The 22,998-nt window shown below is 35.2% G+C and overlaps 3 protein-coding genes across 4 annotated transcripts in view; 1 reads left to right on the top strand and 2 right to left on the bottom strand.

The window, feature by feature from the left end:
* The window catches only part of LOC121594004 (G-protein coupled receptor dmsr-1), a 69,508-nt gene that overhangs the window by 22,230 nt on the left and 24,280 nt on the right, over positions 1–22,998 (bottom strand). Inside the window, exons 2-3 of one of the 2 annotated variants that reach the window (XM_041916836.1) lie at positions 17,076–17,097; positions 10,074–10,118 (exon numbers count right to left, since the gene is read on the bottom strand). The gene's annotated coding sequence lies outside the window, so the exon portion shown is untranslated. The remainder of the gene's footprint in view (positions 1–10,073; positions 10,119–17,075; positions 17,098–22,998) is intronic. The other variant, XM_041916835.1, reaches the window with a different exon arrangement.
* LOC121594002 lies at positions 1,870–4,877 on the bottom strand. The gene is made up of 2 exons (XM_041916833.1): positions 2,993–4,877; positions 1,870–2,803 (listed from the first exon to the last, which is right to left on the bottom strand). Exon 1 carries the CDS (start codon positions 4,610–4,612, stop codon positions 3,053–3,055), a length of 1,560 nt encoding a protein of 519 aa, XP_041772767.1. The 5' UTR covers positions 4,613–4,877; the 3' UTR covers positions 1,870–2,803; positions 2,993–3,052.
* Positions 14,177–16,666, top strand: LOC121594005 (chitotriosidase-1-like). Its single transcript, XM_041916838.1, has 7 exons — positions 14,177–14,401; positions 14,932–15,087; positions 15,174–15,271; positions 15,440–15,547; positions 15,683–15,801; positions 15,930–16,041; positions 16,145–16,666. Exons 1-7 carry the CDS (start codon positions 14,344–14,346, stop codon positions 16,580–16,582), a joined length of 1,089 nt encoding a protein of 362 aa, XP_041772772.1. The 5' UTR covers positions 14,177–14,343; the 3' UTR covers positions 16,583–16,666.

The following is a 22,998-nucleotide window of genomic DNA, read 5'->3' as shown; positions in this document are numbered from 1 at the left end:
AGGTTTTTGTGTCGCTTTTGTGTGATCGGATCAGTTTTGAACCGTTGTTCACAAAATTGATAAGGTTCTCATAGCAGTTTCAAACTAATTTTTGAAAATCTTTTTACACATTTTGGTTTGCATTTTTAAAACTATAATTACAGGCGAAAAAAATATGTTAGTGATTTTTTTTATATTTAAAAAATATATTTTGATAATAACTCTTATAAAATTTATAAAACCGTAAAATAAGTTATAAAAACACTTTTTAAAAATCGTCCAAAAATATATTTCTTTAAAACCTTTCTAGAATATGTTATTTATATTTTTGAACAATTTTTAAATGCGTTAGTTAGCACATAAAACCTGTTTTTCGAAGTGTCTTTATAGTTATGGTACGACCATAAATTTGTTTTTTCGTCATAAGTCGTGTCAAAACGAGTTAAAAAAAATGAAAAAAATATACAAAGATGTAAAATAGTATTCTGCACAACTCATACATTCACTGTTTTTATCTATCTCTCATGGATTTTCCGCAAATCGCGAAAAACGGCTGTCCATATAGTTGTGGTAGGCGCTGTATTGTAATGGCGTTTTATCTAGGCAACGGCAATTATCGTTCCTCTTCGATAGAGTTTGGGAAAGTGGCTTACTATAATCTCCCTGACCTTCAACACAAATTTTTCGGTTAGTAAGCAACGACATTTTGCAATACAGGGTTTCCCACGATTTATTGGTCGGTTCCCATCAATTTTTGGTGGGTTCCCATATTTTGTTGGTGCGTTCCCACGATTTTTCGGTCGTTTCGCAGAATTTTTTGGTCCAATTGTATTGATATCCAATCGGAAAATACCAATAAATTATGGGAACGAACCAAAAATCTATGGGATACGACCAAAAAATCGTGGGAACGCACCAAAAAATCATGGGAACTGACCAATAAATCGTGGGAAACCCTGTAAAGAACGCCAAATATCGCTTGCGCACTTAAGGATAACGCAAGATTTTTTAATTTAGTCAGTCACAGGAAATTTAATGGTAAGTCATGGTTAAAACTCATTGAATCTAAAACGGACCCAATCTCAACAATAGATTGATCGACAAATTATCACCCATAAATGAGAAAATTGTCCTAGTGATAAACTACAATTGCATTTTAATAATTGCAAGGAGGAATTAGTTTTCAAAGTTGTATAAAATAGGCACATATTTAATATAGGAATGAATAGGTATGTATAGGTAATTATACTTCAGATTGTTTTAAGAGCCAAAGAGGGTACATCAATCCAATGTCTGTAAAAAATAACCAAACAACATAACTCAAGTAGCTCAAACAAAAAACGAACAGCACTGAGCAACGTATTCGATAAAATTCTGTTACAAAATGCATTTTGAGCATTTCTCTGATTGTACTTTTTACTTTTATCTGAAGTTTGCAAGAATGCCATTATTTAGGTAATTTGTGAGTAGGCAGAAGCGTTTAACGCTCATCTCCTATCGATGGAAACTTACAAGAATGAGCAACAAATGAACCAGAAGTCCGCAGATAGGACCCATGATGATCTTAACCCCAATTGATGTTGCGTACCGGCACAACCTTGAAGATTTGTTGCCATCAACATACCGGGTAAAATAATATTTGTTAGGATGAGTTGCTTGACGATAGACCAATCAACCTGTCGAGGTCAGAAACATTTTTAACCCTTGTAAATGACGACCAATGTAGAATAGCACAACGTTAGATGATAGGAAAACAACAATAAGTGTGTCTGCTGTTAGCTTGTTATCCTAGATACTAAACTTGATGGGGTGTAGTAGTAAGGAAGTGTGTTTATTTTTCTTTCCAATTTTCTACATACGATACAGAAGCAACAGAAAGAATACAATCAGTAATGACTTGTAAGCATTTTATTACACATAGCAAATCAAACATGAATTTTTTTAAACCATTTTCATCAATATAAGCTTACTTATTTGTTCGATGCCATTTGCTGTATTTTTGTGTTAAATCAAAATAGGTTCTTACTTTTGATTTATTGTGGTATCATATATTTCTTTTTCAAATGTAATAGTAGTATGACACTTCACAACAATTTGCATTTCTCTGATCACAAATCGTGCATTTGAATTGAAAATTTTGTGAACAAACGCAGCCTGCATTAAAAAATAGACGGTTAACAAAATTAGAGCTTTTTATATGTGTCTCTTTTGAATCCTTATCCTATTATTAAAATCAGTTTTATTATGTATCAAAAGTACTAACGTCAAAAAGAATATAAAATACAATTGTTCTTACTTTATGCTATATTTTCTGCAGCATTCTCGAAGTTATTATTCTTATCTGCCTTAGGATCAAACTTTCTTTTTGAAAGTTTTACTTACTTTACTATTAAAAATCCTTCCTCTTAGTGTTACATCCCTAAAACCGTCTAGTTTTATACAACTTTTTTTTAATCAGGATTAAAACTCAAACATGAAAAAACCCAATAAATCTCTTTTTTTAATGTGATTGACTCATTATTTTCTCTCGTTTTATAATGTATAGTTTGATTGGTTTCTTTATTAGAATGAAATGTATCAGACAGAAAAACTGTTATGTTTAAAAAACTGATTTTTTTAGTGTAAAAACTTTAATTTTTAACAGTGTTGCTAAACGAATGTATAGCTAATTTATGATCAAATATTGCAGCAAATAGTGCATAATACAGTTTGCTCTGTATTATCTTGCACCATTCAATGAAAGATATCGCACGAACAATAGACTAAAGAATAACGACTAAAATCCTTATATATTTCCACAATATACTAAAATTACGTTCTGATCCTGAAAAAAGAACAAATAAATCCATTAGAAGTTGAGCTCAAAAAAAACGTTTTATAAACTAGCTTACTGATGGTCTACGACAAAATAGAAATTATAAATTACAAAAAAAAAATGAAGAAATATTCTATCAAATCAATAATGTATGTGTTTATCTTATTATCACACATAGTAAAAACAAAACAATCTTACCTCATTCGCTGGCCAATCGCTGTCAAAATCGATGATTTATTCGCACAACGAAACGGGTAATTAATCGGAGAAACTATCACTCCAATAGGTGGACGTCAAAGGTGCTACGCACTTGAACAGATCTCTGCCGCTACTGGCAGCCGACGGCTCGGATTTTTTCTTCTTTTCCGCAGTTGCCGAACCTTGTGGGCTGATCAATTTGGATTTCTCAGCATCCGAAGATTTTGGCGTGTATCTAGATCGCTGCTCGATGCGTTGTTCACGCTCCTTTCGCTTTTCTTCCCGAATTTTATCCGCTTTTTTGTGGCGCTCAATGTGATTCGATAGCGCCTTTTCCGTTCTGAAGAAAAGAGCACATCGGTCGCAATCGAACCGATCGCCGGGATGTGTTTTCAAGTGCTGTTTGAGAGCAAGCTGACTGGGAAGTACCTCGTCACATTTGGGGCACGGATTGTCTCCCCGCTTTCGTCGTTTAGGTGTCACTTCTGCTTCCTCGCCTGAACTGGAGCTGTCTTCCGGTGCTTCTATGTACACAATGTTTGTCAGGCTAGATGTTTTTGGATACTTAGGAGGCCTACCCGGACCACGTTTCACTCCAAACTTTGGCGTACTAACGACCATGTTCTTGGGCTTGCGTCCCGGTCTACCTCTGCCGGGAGGACGACCGACCCTTCGTTTCGGAGTGCGTTTCCGTTTGTTGGGTGGCGAAAAGCTGTCATCCGATGTGGCCGGTTCCGATTCTACCTCCGATTGTGACACCTTATATTCGTCATCATCGACTGGTTCTTCGTCGTCTTTATCCGAGTCGGACATTGGGCAATTAACCACAATTACTTCGCTTTGTCGGCGACTTTTGTTAGTACTTCTCTTCAAATTCTTCCTCAATTCTTTATCTGACGCTTCACATCGATTCTTGAATTCGTTCACGATACGCACCTGTCCCAGACAATGTTCACATATTTTGTGCGGCAGATGATCTCGGGCCGTGATACGAATGTTAGTGCAAACCTTCATTATGATATCGCTCACACGGACAGGCCCATCGAATTGGAAAATATCTGACAGCTCTTCGGTACCCATACACACCCGGCACATATCCAGGACGACGGTGGATTTTTCTTCACGGGAAACGTTTGCCGTGGTGTCCAACTTTTCTTTAGGCTCGCTTTTTAAAATCTCGATAGTGATCTTCTTATCATCCTCCGCATCGGACAGTTCTTGATGCGTCTGTTTAACATTTGACGGTTTTGCACCGGTTGCATCGTCAACTTCTTCCAGTTGTTCCACATTATCTTCTTCCACTTGGTCACCTTCAGCTTCTTCCAAATGCTCTGCATCTTCGGCGCCCTTTTCCAACGTTTCTGTAATAATTTCCTCAGTCTCCACCGCGTCACCTTGAGATTGGTCTAACGTTTCTTCTTCCTCTTCATGCTCCACTTCTTCACTGAAATCTTCCTTGCCTTCAGCATCATGCAATTTATCCACCTTTATCACCTCTCTTTCACTTTCGGCGTGAGCGCTATCTTCTTTATTAGCGTTGGCGGTCGAGTCTGAATTCTCGACGCTGCCGTTAGAATTGTTGTACATGTTGAATTTTGCGTTTTTGTAGCGAATGTACATCAAAAACAGACGCGTTTACAAACAAACGCAGTAAGAACACTCGAAGCGGACGATATCAATACGGCTTAACAAACAGTTTTGTTAAAGTTTCTTGTGCAAAACTTCACTTTTGCACCTGCAACGAAGCAAAAACACAATATTTGAAGCACTTTTCGTAGAAAGTAAAGGAAAATTTATGCCGCGCTTCTTTCCCGACAAAGTTCACTTTTGTTTCAACACCGCCATATTGAAAAATGCGTCAAATTTGCAGACTGACATTACAACACGCATGCGCGTTATCCGGAGGCCACGAATAATCGGATGCTGTCAGTTTCGTCCATTCGAGCAGTTATTTACGGTTTTTCAAACTTAAAAAAATGAACGTTAAGAAACTACAAGCCAAAACTTTTATCTGCAATTTCACCTCCCAACTCATGCCAACGAAATTGTCACAATACTGAATTAAAATGCTAAGCTTACATAATGTTAAAATTATCTATCAAAAGTGTATTACGTTTAAACACTAAACCGTAAATAACATATTTCTTATTAGGCATGTTTAACATTTCTCGAATGATTGGATAATTTCATCAACACAACAATTGTATTTGTATTTTTATTGATTTGGAACAAATGCTAAGTTATTGATTTTTTGCTTTGTACGGCCGTGTAAAATATTTAAATATTATTTCATTACCAGGCATTTATCAATACTGTGTTTGTAATGTCTACGACAAAAAATACACGTTGTACTACATCCGCATGTCTAGATAGTTTTTGCACTTTTATCCCTTAATATATTTTGATTGAAAATTCGAAAAGACTTGAAATTCATGAAAATCCTGGACATGTTTTACACTAGAGAATGTTAAAAATCATTTAAAAAAAACATTATAATTCGACTTGTACCCCTTAAACCTACAATTGCCTACATGGGTAGGCCTATACATTTTGTATAGTACCTATACATTATTCAAGTTTGCTTTGGGTAAAAAGTAAGATACTTTACTTTGATTACTGTCATGTAAAGGTTATGGTTTTTCTACATAGAATATCTTTTCTTTTTCTTATTCTTCTTCTATTTGGCGTTAAGTTCTACGCGGACATGCCGGCCTATACAGGCTTTCGAGAATTAATTCATTACCACGCAACCGGATAGTCCATCCTTGCTAAGGGGGAACAGTTCCCATTCTAGGTTTGAACCTATGACGGCCATGTTATTGAGTCGTTCGAGTTGACGACTGTACCATGGGACCATTCCTTTTACAGAATATCTTTTCTGTAAAGTTTAAAGTAAAAAAATGTAGAAAAGCATGTGTAGGGAACCCAAATGTCTATCATACGAGATAATTCATGTTCTATTGTGCTTATTTCGTTATGCGCTTAATCGCGCTTAATTATGTTATTATTCTCATTATGCTTTTATTTTTCTTTTGGTAAAGAATTGTTTTACAAAAGAAATGTTTCGAGACTTTCATATGAATTCATAACCACACAGCAGTCTGTAGACTAAAATGTATAAAATTAAATGAGTAACATAATAATTTTAAATAGCAGGCTACCATTTTAACTTGGAACTTTCCTAACATTAACTTCTATGTTTTAAACAGACCTGTGAAAGCAGAACAAAAATATAATTATTCTGTGTATTATTCAATGTACCTTTCTACCATCTATTAACATTATTTTAAAAGGCTAAAATAATTGTTTTGTCATCATTACGGATCATCATTTTCAGAAACCAATAAACTTTCAATTCCGGCTTGGCAATTCCGCTTGTCAACTTTCATACGATTTAAATTTTAAGTTTATATTTTCTTATAAAACCAATCTTTAAATGTTCGCCGATTGGCTAAAGGTAACGTTAAAATGTTCCATAACAACTTCATCTAACTAAGAGCGGCTGAAAGAGTTTTACCCCAAGTACCAACAACAAAATCCAAATTTGTAACATATTTCCAAAGAAAACATTATAATCATATAAATCCAAATTAGTTAAAAGAGTAAGCAACAAAAGGAGTAAAAAATTGAAAGTCCGTTAATTAGTTATATTGTATGATGGTTTTTTCTCGTTTTAAGCTAGATTATCAATAAGGTTATGCATCATAAGATGTCTAGAGGTTTCATACGATATTTTCTCTTCAAATTAATACAAATAAACCTATAAAGTCAATAAATAAACTAAACTAAATTTATCAAGAGAGTATCAGATTGGAATGTTTTGATTTTACATGTCGTAGCAATAGTCGAAGCTCTCATAAATATTTGCAATCCTACAATAACATATGGTTGTTAATATGGATATGAAATCAGTGCAAGCATAGGCCAAGTTTTTATTCAATAGCAACGGCTACCACCGTACGGTAAAGACTTCTGCAAAGGTATTGTTGTAAACTTCATTGCTCATTATTGAAAAAATCTGATTTTTTACAAAAAAAAATTAAATCATATTTTTTATTTAGGTACATTAATATTTTTTCAGCTTTATAAACATTGAATATGCTATAAACATTGAGTGCAAAATGATCAGATAGATTTTAGTTAAGTGGGTGAACAGGGACACAAATCTTCATAGTGATAGCATTCGTTTAGATGCCAGATACAAGATGCTAAAAAAATGTTTTAGATTTTGGTCATAAATAGTCGCCGAACGGTTTTACCTGGAAATATGCAAGGTATGCTATTGGGACAACGACAACAACCGAATGGCTCTAGCTTTCATCATGGACGATGTGCAGAATTTTTATAGCCTACCATCGTGCGAAACCAAATGCCTCTCGAAAGATATTTTTGAGGGCGGTGTATTCAAGCAAGTTGAAACAAGTCAACGATTCAACGTCTGTGGTTATAGTGTGTGAAACAGATGTGTGACAAGTACCATCTCATCAACGAGATAAAATACCCTGTTATTCCTGCAAAATACATTCGTTTGGAGAATATTCAATGTTACACAAATAACACTTGGAATGGCTAATTTCACGTAACAATTCAATTGTTTCATTCTTTAAGAACTAAAAACTCTTATATCTATTGCACTTTCTAGATCATTCATTTCATCAAAACAATAATATTCATTATTTGATTTCATAATAGCAAAATTGAAATGTACTGATAATCATAAATATTGATTCGTTTATAAAACTATCTGGACATCACTATGTGATCGTTTTTTCTGCTTCATTGAGCTTATGGCAGCTAAGGGAAGCTCGTTCAATTCGAGATTTGAGCGCATGGTGTGTATGTTGTGAAGTCCATCGATTTGATTGACTATATTACGGTGCTTGTGTTTTCATAACTCTTTGCAACTACTTTTGGCAAATTAAACGTGTTTAAAATATTTGTTCGTTATTGTTGTGCCATACCTTACTTTTTATAAATATTAACCAGTATTTCATTTATATGACAATATGGTTATTATTTTCATTAAACTGAAAAAATATTACCAATAAAACTGGTAACACATTTTTTAAAACATATGGCTCGTTGATATCATACTGAATTATTTGTCAATTTGTAAGTTACTGAAGTTTGCAAAGCTTTGTTTTGAGGGATAAATGCCCTGCTTCGCTTATTGAATAGTAAGGAACAGAGGTGATTAAATTTGCATGCTCCATTAATCCTTCTAACAATTTGCTTCAAAAGCATTACTTAATCATGTTAATCTACTGCATCCCGAGTTATCAGAAAGTTTTGCTAATCACCATAATGTGATAGAAATTTACCAAAAAAAAACTGAGTCTAAACCAAAGCTCCTTATCTACGAAAGCCAAAAGCAATGGTACCAAACATTAATAATCATTAAGTGATGTATATTTGACACTCTGGGAAACACTTTAAATGTTCACTTCTGTCAACATCAAAACAATTAGTTCAGCTCTACCTTTGAACAGTATCTCAACGGTGCCTTTGTCAAGGGATAACACGCATGAGTATGGCAAATTTGTGGTTTTGTGCAAAACTTGCCCCTCCGACACGTTTGATGTTGCTGAGTAAACCTTAAATCATACCTAAAGTGATTTAATAACTGCAAATTAGTCATTTTTGGTGAAGGCAATTGACAGTGCTATATTCCGGACGGACATTGCGAATACCATCAATGGAATGTTGTGAATTATTCAGAAAAACCACAACCCGTTGGCAAACATTGTATCACGGTTTACTTACTTAAGGACCGCAACACCCGTCATGGGTTAACCGTATCGCGTCTTCTACCATATATGGTGTGCATCTTCGCAAAAGTAAACGTAAAGTCCAATTACTTCTCCCATAGTCTGTAACTTCTACTTGATGAAATTGGGACTGAGGTGAAAGTGTTTCATCCATCAAGACACATTACGATGAAAGGGCAGACTGATATGTAACCAATACAAACAACGCTCGTATTTTGTCCAAACTTTTCGTAAAAAAAAGTTAAAATTACTTTCAAACTTCAGTTATTAAATTTAAGGTAGCATTAAGTTTGGAGTAGGAAAACAATTATTTCAAATTATTTTTGGTTTTATTTATGTTGTATAAAAACATTAAAAAAATCTTCATCTTCTTGATCTTATTACCAATACGATTGAGTCATTCTTAAAAAAAAAGATGCGTGTGATGTTTTTCGCAACGTGATAGGAAATTATGGGTGTATGCCTCGTATGACCTTTAAATACTGCTTTATATTTTATACATATCCTATAAATGCCTTGATATATGTATATTGTGTAGATTTCATTTATTATTAAGTTAAGTTATGTAACAACAATTATAAGCAATATTTATCTTTAAGACAAGTCCATTTTTAATAACAACATGGCATTATAAATCTTTCTAAATTCAAAAGCAAAATTTTTCACTAACACAGATTTGTTTTTCAGTTTCACAGTCTGAATTCGTGCTAGTCAATTGCAAATTCTGATAGCAGAAGTTAACTGATTAAATGTTTGTGAAGCCCACGATTTCATCAGCTCTTAGTGCATGCAGTTAACTTACACAGAGTACAAGTAATTCATTCGTAAATTTTAATTAAGCGGTATAATGCTCATTGAACTGGAATTTATGCATTGCATTGTGCAACACTTTTTCAGCAATCAACAATCCGACCTCATTAAAAACAAGTGCATTATTTTTAATGACGGTTGATTTTTAAGATTCCATTCAAATTCCATTACGCAAATAAAAATTAAAACAGATTCAATTATTAATACAATCCAACGATTGACTGATTTCCCATAAAAATTAAGATGATAAAACTATCAATTATTGTGGGTTGGGTGGTAATTGCATCATATAATGTAATGGAAAATCATTAAAAAATTTTTTATTAATACACCATATTACTAACTACTCATCTGAAGAAACGGTATTCAAATATGATTTACAGGCTCAAAATTCTAGTAATTTATGGCTGCAAATATTCATGGTGGCATCTATGTCTATGAATTCTTGTGGTTGTTGTATCCCATCTGAAGATTCGTTTAGATATGTTTTTATGCATACATACCTTTCAACATTTAATGTTACATTCATCATATTTGAAGGAGATGCCCTGTAAGAAAGTTTGTCGGAGCAAAACAATTTTGATGATATTAATGAACCAAATAAACTACTGCCTAAGTACATCGAAACCATTGAAACACCATTGCTAAACGTCCAACACCGGTTGCCTGTGGGAAAAGGTTCCGTAATTTTGTGTTCATTCAATCTGGGATATAAGGATACATAGAATATAACAATTTTATACGGGGCATCGTGGGCTGATTGGTACATTGAAAAAGAGGGACATATATTTTATCCAATAACTGAGAATTTCAAAAGACAAGTCATCATGCAATTGAAGTGGTGTACGACGAGGCAGTGGAACACACGAATTATCACATTGAAATGTATGAAATTTTGTTGATTTCAAAAGTTACAACAGAGTAAAGGTAGCTAGTAAAAGAAAACATTACGAATAATATTATTAGCACAGCTTAATTAGTAATTAGTAAAACATCAACACACAAATCAGCTACGGTACACATACTGTCTCATAAACTTACTATTTTCATCACGTTTTTGCACTTGGCTCGCACCAACAGAATGCGTTCGACTTTTTCCATCATTTACATTCTGCAAGTTACACAGTTACTAATCATTACACGAAAGAACCTACGCTTTGCAAGCCAACATACACCTGTAACACGTGGAGCAGTGGTGGCACCCAGTTCCTGACACACATCAATTTACACTGCTATGCTTCGATATCTTAGTAAAAGGCACGATGATCAAACTTTGACCACCCAATTACAAAGTTCAGCCATGGTTTCTCCAAAGTTGAGCACACAGCTAAGGTTATGAAACGAATGTAGGGTTATTGGTGTTTTTTGTTTGTATAGGATACTTTGTCAAATCGCACGATCCCTTTTTTATGTGTGCCTGTTCTGGCTTCATTGGTTCATTGGCAGCATTAAAGCTCTTTGAATGTTCTTTAGGCACAGCCTCCCTGAGCGCCGGTTATATATTGAAGCTATATTAAATTTTAGTTCAAATAAATCAATCATTATATCTCTTGATCGCTAGCTCAAACAATTTATCTTGGGGAATTAGTTTATATCAGCAGGGATACTTATAAGTTTAAAGAATGCAATAATTATTCGTTTGAATCCGTGCGTAAAGAACAGATCATGTTAGCGTTGACCGGCTGAGGATTTTATTGGGGCCGTCTTTTTGACAGATTTTTTAGATTATGCTCCTATAGGACAGGTCAGCATCGAGTCCCAAACGTACCGTCCCGATCAGTTTCGGTTCCAAAAAGAAGAATAACAATACTGTATTTGAGTGACAACATATGTATCACTATTACAGGAAGAGCATAGCTAGTAGTTATGTCGAAGGCTTATGATTTGTTTTATCACTATTTAGAATTTTCTCCTACTTCACATGTTTATGACTCTTTTTTTAGAATTATACCCTGTATATATATATATATATATATATATATATATATATATATATATATATATATATATATATATATATATATATATATATATATATATATATATATATATATATATATATATATATATATATATATATATATATATATATATATATATATATATATATATATATATCGCAAATGCTTCTTCATTATATCACACTGTAACTGTAACACTGTAACTTTTTTTACATGTATTGTTTTATGATTTTTATAACTACTGTTGCATTTGATCGCACATGCTTCCGAAGTGCAATAGACAATAATAACACATACATTCTATAACAGAAGAATGTGGTGGAAAGCATATCTGAGCAAAAAAATGTTTGTTTGTCATTATTTTTTTTCGTCTTGATAGTTATTGCTTGTTATGTTTGTCATTAGGGACAAGTGTTCAGCAACCTCAGTGAAAATTATAATGAACCTGTCGGATATCATGTACATTTGAAAATGAAACGATGCAGTCATGGACTAAAAACACTCACACATCGGGTGACAACCGGGCCATATTAGACCACAACCGTAGAGCAAGCACACGAATCGCATTCTATAATCCACTTGCTTTATATATTATAATAAATTTATATAATTTTATCAAATGCTAGCAACTTTCGAATGTTGTCAAACAAAATTTATAGCTAGATAATCTTATCGGTCCATACTGCTCTCGACAGATGGTTTGATTGCTGGTAGCGATTTATTCAAATTACGATTAGTTTCTTCTTCTACCCATTTGGCGCAACAACCGAAGGCTAAAGACATATAGTATCGTTTAGATGATGTGGCTATATATGGTTTACTCATAGCAGTCATATAGCATGCCTAACTTAAACCGCTGGAACTAGACAAATTATTTAGAAGTTTGATAGCTGTAGCAAATTATCGTAAAAACATGCCCGTCATGGGTTCAAGTCCCGAATAGACCGTGCCCCCATACGTAGGACTGACTATCCTGCTATGGTAACAATAAGTCACTGAAAGCCAAGCTCACTTCACTAGTGGGTACAGGCAGGCCTTGACCGACAGCGGTTGTTGTGCCAAAGAAGAAGAAGAAGCAAATTATCGTTAAAAATTTAAATCACTGTAAAATTGTATTACCCTTTTTTATTTATTTTGCTGGCAGCGAATCGAATTGATCTAAAATAATGGAATAAAAAAACTACAACAAATGTATAATAATGGATCTATGGGAATGTGCATGTACCAAGCTTTTGTTTTTGTTCAATATCTAAACCGTTTGATTTTTTGCATGTGCAATACGACACAATGCTTTTATTTCGTATTCTTTTTTTTCGAAGATGGGTTTAGGAAAGAAGCAAAATGTAATCAATATTTCATAGATGTATATCACGTTGCCAATTAGCGTGTTTCCATGCACTCGTAGTCAGCTAGATAATCTCTATGCCATAATCGATTACCAAAGATATATTATTCCTTTTATAAAGCCTTTAAAAGTATCTCAAAATTGAAGCGATTTTATTGTTCTATTGACAAACGTTTCAATAGGTAAATTGCCAATGGGTTTTATCTTTTTTTACTCATTAGCAATTGAACAGCTGAGAGAACCTATTCGAAAATTGATTACAGTCGCTTAGGAAAAAGCTTACTTTTACAACAACAACAAAAAGCTCAAAGTATCACTGTGCCAGTCCCATATGTCACGTTTACTTTTGCTTTGTACACAACTGATTCCCCTTCGACTTTCAGTCTCACCACTGGGTTATAACCCCCACTCATCCAATCCACTCAGTTCGATTTGGAAATACATTTTTCTATTCGGAAAAAAAGAAACACGTTTATTTGTCCATACTACAAATAACTTTATTCCTAGAAAAACATAACAACACGCATGGTTTAGTTTATAACGCTTAAATATTAGTTCATTATTTTCTTATATTTGCTTAATCAAAACTGTTTCTTCATCAGTTGGACTTAAACAAAAAACAATAAATAAGGTATAACCAAAAACTAAGATAACAACGAGGAACAGGAAAATCATATATACATATATTGTGAGCACTCAATAAAAAGATAGGAAGACATAGAAAAGGATTACCAGAAAAAGTTCCGTAGTTAAGTAACTACAATAAATTTTGAAGAAAAAATGACAAAAGTCTTAACAGACTTTCATCGTTCTTGGGTTTTTTCGCCTGCAGAAAAGGGTTATTTATACTGACTACGGCAGCAAATTTGCCAACTGAAAACTTTTTAAAGTGGTAAAACACTACTTGTAAAAAATGCAAGCAACATTATGGCATTTCCATGTTTTAGGTGGCTCGTAGTTCGTTTGGTTTTTATGGTTTGGTCATAATTTTGCTGTTTATTTTACAGATATTCTTTATAAAACCAGGGATACAGATGTAAATTTCAAAGGGAAATGCTTTTTTTCTGTTGCATTTTGAACATGTGAAAGGCATACGATGAAATATTTCTTTGGGTTTGCCTGTTTTTTTCGGCTTACACGTGTGTGTAGGTGGATGTTTATAATTTATTTAACCCCTCACTGCATTATATAGGGCATATCTGCCATAAATGATGACATTTTTCTATCAATTTTGCCTAATGTTGATAATTTCTTTTTCCAGAAAAATGTCTCAAGAGTGTCGTGTTCGTTCAACAAACAATGAACAGACTGTGTCAATAAAGATGGAAAGATTGTTGCATCGCCTGGTAGGAAAGCCATAAGCAGCATCACATGCTTGAAAGATTTTCTCGCCCATAAATCTGCGTGATAAGCGTTAGTCGTTTGAGGCCTCTCGAAGAATACGGACAAATACTATTGGCAGTGAAAATGTTGTGCAGCGTTGTATTCCTAGTTTTGATTAGCATTACAATAGGTGCAACAAAAAGTGAGTGTATTCAAGTATTCATCAAGTTGGTTAATGCTTTATTCGTCAAACCATCGAGAAGTTCAAATTAAGCATCAATTCAATGATAGTTAAAAGACAAATGTAAATAGTACTGATTTGATGGGACAATTCAGTTCAATTGACTGCAAAGTAATGATGATCCCAAGTGTTAGTTGTATGCTCCATAATATGGCTAAATAATAGAATGAATAGACACAGGTGATTTTCATATAACAAGATCTAGAGGTATTTTCTGTAATTGTCGAACGGTGCAAACGTCGTGGGATATGATAATGGAAGCAAAACTGAAATGTTCGAGAAGATTAGTACTAATGAGCCCATTAAATGTTTAATGACAGGCGAGCGATGGGATCAAGAGAGCATAAGATGATTATTAAGAGATGTCCAGATGATTGGCGTTAGACGTGCCAGTCGATGCTGATTAGCATCAATTTATCAGACGCCGTGACTGGCACACGGTAAAGAAATTATGCTATTGCTGGCTTTTGTTTTACCTTACATCTTTACAGATATCGTATGCTATTACGACAGCCGAGCAGCAAACTACGTGTCAGCAACGTTTCCCAAAAACATCAGTCCTACAAGTTGCACTCATTACGTCTATGATGGGGTTGGTGTAACGGCGCAAGGCGATATTCGCATATTGAGCAACTACGACACAGCATGTAATATCGAGATTTAAACGACACACTCAGAAGTATCTCACTCGTTTATTCTTCCTTATACTGATTTCTTCCTCATTTGTCTCTAGCTGGATTTGACGAGTTTCAGAACATACGCAGGACCAAAAATGTAAAACTGTACGTGCTGCTGAGTTCAGATCGTGACGGTGGCAAAAACTTGACCAACGTAATGTATTGCAATTGCTGTATTAAATTTAAGCACGTGTTTTCCATTTCGTCATGCATGAACTAGCATCCCTCATGAATGGGCGAACAGAGAAGAGCAGAGGTGAACATAAATCTGACAAAAAACTTTTTCATTTGTTTATTTCCTGCTCACCTCCCACCAACGCAGGCCATTGCAGGACGGTGCAAAAAGTTAGTGAACAGTATCGCTATTTTTTTGGAACAGTACAACTTCGATGGCGTGGAAATAGACAGACGTAACATTGATTTCGATAAGGTATAGGAGGCCAATTTGGGTGGCGTGCTGAAAGAGCGCCGATCTTGTCTTGTCTTATAGGGATGTGGGAGAAGTATCAAAACACCCACCCAATGTAATCTAATTTGGTGCGCCATCATTTCATTTTTTTTCCAGAGTACTTTGGCAAGGTTTGTCAACAGGCTACGTTCGAGATTGTACATGATTAACAAGCAACTGTCCGTGTCCGTTTCGGCACAATTCGCTGATGCGTACGATATCACTTCGCTAAGCTTGTAAGTAGCTTTGGTGCGTAACGGAGATGATCCGACTAAATGCCAATTGGAACGAAAAAAAATGTTTCAACAAAATCTTACGAGAAATAAAACAGCTGACAAAACAAACGTTCTTTACCCTGGTGTAGGTATGCTGATATGATAAATCTTCATGCTTATAATTTCACGACCAACACTGCTAATACTGTCGCAAATTTGGCACCATTATTCTCGAGTACACCATTCAATGCTGTCAGTGTGGTAAGTATTCAATGTTTTAAATATTTAAAGTCGGTACTATACTTTTTGTTTTTAATTTTCATGGTTCATTTGCTCCCTGAACCACTAATCATGCTTATCCTAGAACTCAACGGTAACATCTTGGCTGGCGGCTGGTGCTCGCCGGAATAAAGTGAACCTCGTGGTAGCCACTTTCGGTCGCACATACGTCCTGGCAAGCGAGGATCAGCGTGCGGTAGGCGCTCGTAGCACTGGACCTGGCGAGGCAGGTTTCAATACAAAACGCCCAGGACTTATCGCTCGTTACGAATTTTGCAATATCGCTGGTGAATACAATTCCGCTAGCGATAGCGTTACGGCTACAACCTATTACTTCAAGGGAAAAAGTTGGATTGGAATCGAAACGGAGGACACGTTGGTGCAGAAGTTCACCTATGTACTCGATAGCTCACTGGGCGGTGTAGCAATCTTTACACTTGACCTGGATGACACGACCAACACGTGTGGTAACGGAGCCTATCGCGTATCTGATCTAGCCTATCAGTACTTTGCATCGGAATAGCAGGCAAACATCCAAAATGTTTAGCAACTGGATCGCAGGCTGACTCGTGTAATAAATGTCTCCTTAGAAGTCTCGCTCATTCAAGTGTGTGTAAATAAGGCTGTTTTATTATGAAACTAGATTGCGCCTTTTGTACTAATGACCCACTCGGGTGCTTATTGCTTTTAAAATTAACCTCCAACTACTATCAATGAGCGTGGGGTTAGGCAGCACTTGATTTAATTGGGAACTACTTGATATTCATTTTATCCACGCAAGACGAAGTAGTTGATTAACTGTTTCATTCTGGTAAGTGCATTGTTGAAACTTCATTATGAAAATAACTAAAACAATATGGAAAAGGGCTATTTACAATATTTACAAATATATGTGCTTAAGAGATAAATATGTACATTGCATTTAATCTTATTTGGTTTATTTACAAGTGTTTTTCAGAAGGTGAATAAATTATCCGTTAAGCATAAGCAAGCGAAAATAAGTCTAAAATACTTACATTTTTTATTCAGAACCTCAGTCTGAAAATGAAAGAAATAAAAGAAGTTAGTCAAAATGTACGGTAATGCACTGCTAACTGCTGTTGATTTCCTCCGGACACACACACACACACACACACACACACACACACACACACACACACACACACACACACACACACACACACACACACACACACACACACACACACACACACACACACACACACACACACACACACACACACACACACACACACACACACACACACACACACGCACACACACGCACACACACGCACACACACACACACACACACACACACACACACACACACACACACACCACACACACCACACACACACACCACACACCACACACACACCACACACACACACACACACACACACACACACACACACACACACCACACACACACACACACATACACACACATACACACACATACACATACACACACACACACACACACACACACACACACACACACACACACACACATAAGCGAAGCATTCTTCTTCTCGTTAGTTTGAAGCCGCTGAATTTCAAGTGGTCATTTCCCTCTCGACCATGGGAACGATTGTGTGGATCTTGTCACAGCATAGCAACAGCATCTAAAGGAATTTTCCTTCGGTAAAAATATTGTTGCGGAAAAGGGTATAGGAAATAAAATCTGAATACCAATCAAAATATTCAGTATTATCTGAACACTATCCTTAACCTTGTGACGTTATTGCACTTTTTATGTACTGTCATGTACAGCAGTTTGCTTGATGTATTGTCAACATGAGAACGATTTACAACGATGATGATTATGTTACCTGATCTGGACGCATAACATATGTAAGCATGGATTACGCCTTCGCCGTATGCCTACGCCGCAGGCTCTGGGCACTGGGGTTAGTCGTGAATGCAATGTATACAATTTTATATACAGCATATCAAACTGCTGTCAAACCCTTTCCATGGTATGATCATGCCATAATGTTTATTTTCGAAGAAGTGTGTAATACGATGTTTTGCCAGTTCCGACACTCAATTTATCAATGTGTTAAGAGAAGCGTTGCCTTTAAGTGTGAGTGCTGATGCTTAATGTTGCTTTACGCACCTTTCATAGGGGCTAGATCATAGGGGCTAGAGGTTTTGCTTTCATATTTTGGACATAAGACGATGATGAAACAACATGCTGCAGGTGTCTTAAATTCTTTTCGTGGAATGATGGAAAGCTGTTGGATTGCGATTCGTTGAATTCGTTTATTGTATAAAATATGATCAGGATAAGCTTCTTGTCACTTTCGTTATAGTTTTTTGCTTTTGCATTTCACTTTTTTTGTTTATTTACATGGGAAAAATGAATCAATGTGCTAGGTAACTAATCATCTCCAACTTAAATGCATGAAACAATTGTAGTTGTAATTCATATAATTAATTGAAAAATTATTGTTATAACAGTCATATAATTTAAAACTAAAACCATTTCATTGAAATTCAATAAACTAATCATTAAACATGTCTCAATTATTTAACATTTAGCACTATACTTTGTTACAGCGCGCTTAAATTCAATAAAACTGCTTCAAAGCAAATTTGTATTAAATGTTATACAGTACGGAAGATTACAACAATCACAAAATGTTGCATTTTATTTTGACATACACTTTTCTCTTTGTCTTTATACTTATGGAATGTTTTTTATAATACATCTACAAACTTTAAGTACACTGTATGTTGCAAACATCGCATGATTTCACAAATCTGTGTTTGAGGCAACTCAAAATAGTACTATAAATAAAATTTGGAAATTAATAGTCCATCTTTAACACATTCGCAATATTGCCACGGTGTAGTGCGTTCTCTCCTTTATTTTAACTTTTTAGCTCTTCCCGCTCCACTTCATTCGCTTGTAACGTAACGTATAAAGTATGTGTAACGTATGTGTTTTCTGGGTATGCAAGTATTCCTTATTATGTGTGAATAATTCATAAGAACTTGGACAATTGTGTAAAATGTCGTTTTAATATGTATTTAAACTACGTACGCATCATCGTTTGTCAATCCAACTTTTGCCGTGATAACACTCTAGATTGTCTAGATTCTACATATAGCTAGAGTGAAAATTTATGCAACCCGATGGTTCTTAATGGTTGAAAGTATCGAATAACTTATATGCAGCTAATAAGAATCTGTGAAACTGTGAAGCTATATTGTATGTGAAGCACTATTAAATTATTTTACAATATTTGGAATCGAACGATTCGTAAGAAAACAAATATGCACGTTTTTATTCTGTTATTATTCAAAAATGTATCAATTCAATTTTTAACCCTACATCAAATTGTAAAACCATAAAGCGTTTAGTAAAAAGACATGATTTATAGCATCATTTAAATAAACGTCAAAGTCCGTAAATAATCCTAATGATATCCATACAATATTGTACGTTTTTATTGAGCTCCATAATTATGGAGAAACGTCATAAATACAGACCCTCTTTAATAGAAGGTTAATGATGTTGTCCATTCAAGACATCAAACCAATTCACTCGGGAATTATAATGGGATTTCAATGTCATATGTATGGTTTTATATGAAACCGAATAGACCGGTATCACATAATTATAAAATGCTTCTTCCCATTGATAACCTACAAGGAATGTCCTACTTGCAATAGCCGGTCCAAGGCGTACCATAGATTAATATGTTTCACATATTGATTCACAATATAATTATTTATGAAATCTCGGGACATGTACAGGGTATAACTAAAAACTTAATTTAACTAAATCAGTATACAGATTCTATCTATTCAAATTTGATTTTTTTGTTTTTTTTTGCCCATTAATTGCATCGCTCGTAACGTTCACACATAAAACTATATACACTATTTTTATACCATTTTTTTACCGGCATTTACAGAAAAAACTGTGTTAAATATTGAAGTTTTAATCCATCAAAGATCAGATTTTTTTAACTAACTGGTCGTACTGGGTTTATGGTATGTTGGCATGGTGGAACATTTTTGTAATTAATTAGCTCGTGTACGATATAGATTTCAAAGAAGGCAATGATAAAGATATAAGAACACCTACGCATTTTTGAATGAATTCATCGTCTGAATCTCATACGTATTTCGGCAAAACAAAAACAATTAATTTTCCGTGTCACATGTTACGCGTTCACAGCAGATGCAAATATTCACAGGTAAAAAGCGAATTCGATATTGACAGCAGCAGAAAATGGTGTCCATGTGTGCTACATATATTTAATAAGATTGGCTGCATAAGTTGCCATACATTTGAATATATTTGCATCATTTGGGAGTTTTGTAAAAAAAATCAGAGTAAAATATTTTCTCTTGATGTTTAATATCCCTTACGCAAGGAAATCAGTTTTATTTTAGTTTTAGTTTCGTTATTTTAGTTTTAGTAAAGAAAAAATCCTTCATTTACGAATTATTAGTAAAGCATGTGTTTCGAATGGTACGGTGTCCAAAGATATTCGAATTCCCAAAGTGACCGGTACATTTCGTCAAATGAACATTCTTTACATTTTCGAAAATCATATTAGAATTAGTGGCGGATTTAGGATATCGCATGCCGTTAATCCACCACAGTAGTTAAAGCCGTTATTGAAACCATATTGGATTTCAGCATATGGGTACAAACAAAGTTATATTTTTAAATCCTTTTTGTTTTCTGTTGTTTCTGTTTGAAATGAGTAATACTACTTTTAATAAGTTTTAAAATAGTGCCTACAAATTTCTAACCTTTCTTGACAAAATATTTATACCTCAGCAAAACAAAAAAAACCTTCATGAACTAACCTGATCGAGCTTGGCAAGAATCGGTGTTGGTTTACATATTTATCATGTTAAAATAGTCTAGGCTACAAATCTTAGACTGTTTGGCGTGGTTTTATATGGTATGTTGACACGATTTCAGCTACCAACTGTCAAACTCCATATGAAAAAAAACTGCCTAGTATCCAATCCAAACTGCAAAATCCACTCTAAATTTGTATCAATTAAGACAAACAGAAAAAGTGTATCTAAAAATCTGAGTAGATCTAGGAATAATTTTCAATGATAAACTTACTTAAAGCCCTCACATGGACAACGTCATATCAAAGGTTGCAAAGAAATATGGGGTCACTAATAGGGTAAATAAAAATTTAAATTCCATCGAAATAAGTTCTATTCTACAAATTATTTATTTTTGTTTATTACTGTAAACCCTCTTAAAATATGTTATTTGAATTTTTTGATCATTTTTAAATGCATATTTTTTAAATAATCATTTCAAACACAATTCGTCCCACAATTCATCCATCTTGGCTCAAAGATCAGCAACGACAATAGCATGGAAGCTAAGTTGCGCGCAAGGATGCTGGCTGCCAACCGATCATTCTACAGTCTGAGAAATCAGTACACCTCAAAGAGCCAGTCGCGACGAAGGAAGCTGGGACTATATAGTACCTTTATAGTATACGCCTCTGAGACATGGACACTGTAAAAATCTGATGAAACCGAGAGGAGATGTTCGAGAGGAAGATTGTCAGAAGGATACTTGGCCCCGTATGTGTGGAAGGACAATGAAGGAGCCGCTATAATGACGAGCTATATGAGATGTACGGCGACCTCACTGTCGTGCAGCGTATCAAGCTCGCCAGGCTCCGGTGGGCTGGTCATGTTGTACGCATGGAAACGGACCATCCAGCCCGTAAAGTCTTTTTAGACCGTCCACAAGGACAGAGGAGGCGTGGTAGGCCCAAATTGAGGGGGCAAGATGGCGTGGAGGCATCAGCCATTGGGGCCGGGATAACGGACTGGCAGACGACGGCGCGAGACCGTAACCGGTTTCGGACACTTCTGGGCCGGGCCAAGACCGCAAAGCGGTTGTTGCGTCGGATCAGTAAGTAAGTAGGCCTGATAGTCAGTCTTTGATTAGGAGATAAGGTCCGGATGAGACAATTTAAATAAATACGATATAGTGCGACCTTTGTCAATTATTTTACTAGTGCATAAGTGCATAAGATAAGTGCAATGAGTTAACAAGAGTGGATTTTTGGTTTGCTTCTTTAAAATTTTATCGATTACTACTAGATTTCTTAGTTAAATATTCCTGTGGTGCCGTCATTTTTCAATTAAAGAAGATGTAAATTGTTCCTAAAAGTTCTCTAAGGTGGATGTATCAGTCTCATGAAACGTAAAATTCAACCCATAATTTGCCCTATTGCACGACTAATAAGAAAACTGTTATTGATCTATTTGGGATTGATGCTTTACTGCAGATATGATATGTAAAAATGTAAAAGTTATGAAGATGAAGCATTAAAATGAACAAAAGGGTACAAATATTTCTATTTTACCACAAATTTCAACAACAACACGATATTTCCTACGCCTACTTCCCTGGCAGGATCGCAATAATCTTCCTCCGTATGCTGCGCGGTGCCGTCTTCTAGGCCTTGAACCTCTTTCGGTTAGAAGACGCAATTCACAGTGCTCTTTCATCGCTGGATTGCTAAATGGCTCTATCGACTCATCGCCTTTGTTGCATCGAGTCGATATCTATGCACTATCCCGAACACTTAGGTCTAGAGAAACTCTACGGCTCGCTCAACCCCGTTCCAGTGCTAGTCGGTCGGACCCTATGTTCCGCATGTCGGCTGTCTTCAACACTGTCTCGGATTGCTTCGACTTCGACATCTCAACTCAGTGCTTCAAGGAACGTCTCCGGCTTTTGCCGTGGCCGCAGTGAATTGCGATCCAAATCTTGTTTTTGCTATGTGTTTTTTTTTTTCAATTGAACTGTTACATCTCAATTAGGCCATACGGCCGGTTGAAGATTAAAATAAATAATAATAATAATAATAATAATAATAATAATAAAAATATTCAAGTTGTAAAAGTATGATGGGGAT

The sequence above is a fragment of the Anopheles merus genome, chromosome 2L (assembly GCF_017562075.2).
Source record: "Anopheles merus strain MAF chromosome 2L, AmerM5.1, whole genome shotgun sequence".
Lineage (NCBI taxonomy): Eukaryota > Metazoa > Arthropoda > Insecta > Diptera > Culicidae > Anopheles > Anopheles merus.
The sequence above is the reverse complement of the archived record's forward strand: the minus strand, read 5'-3'. Positions and strand labels throughout refer to the sequence as shown.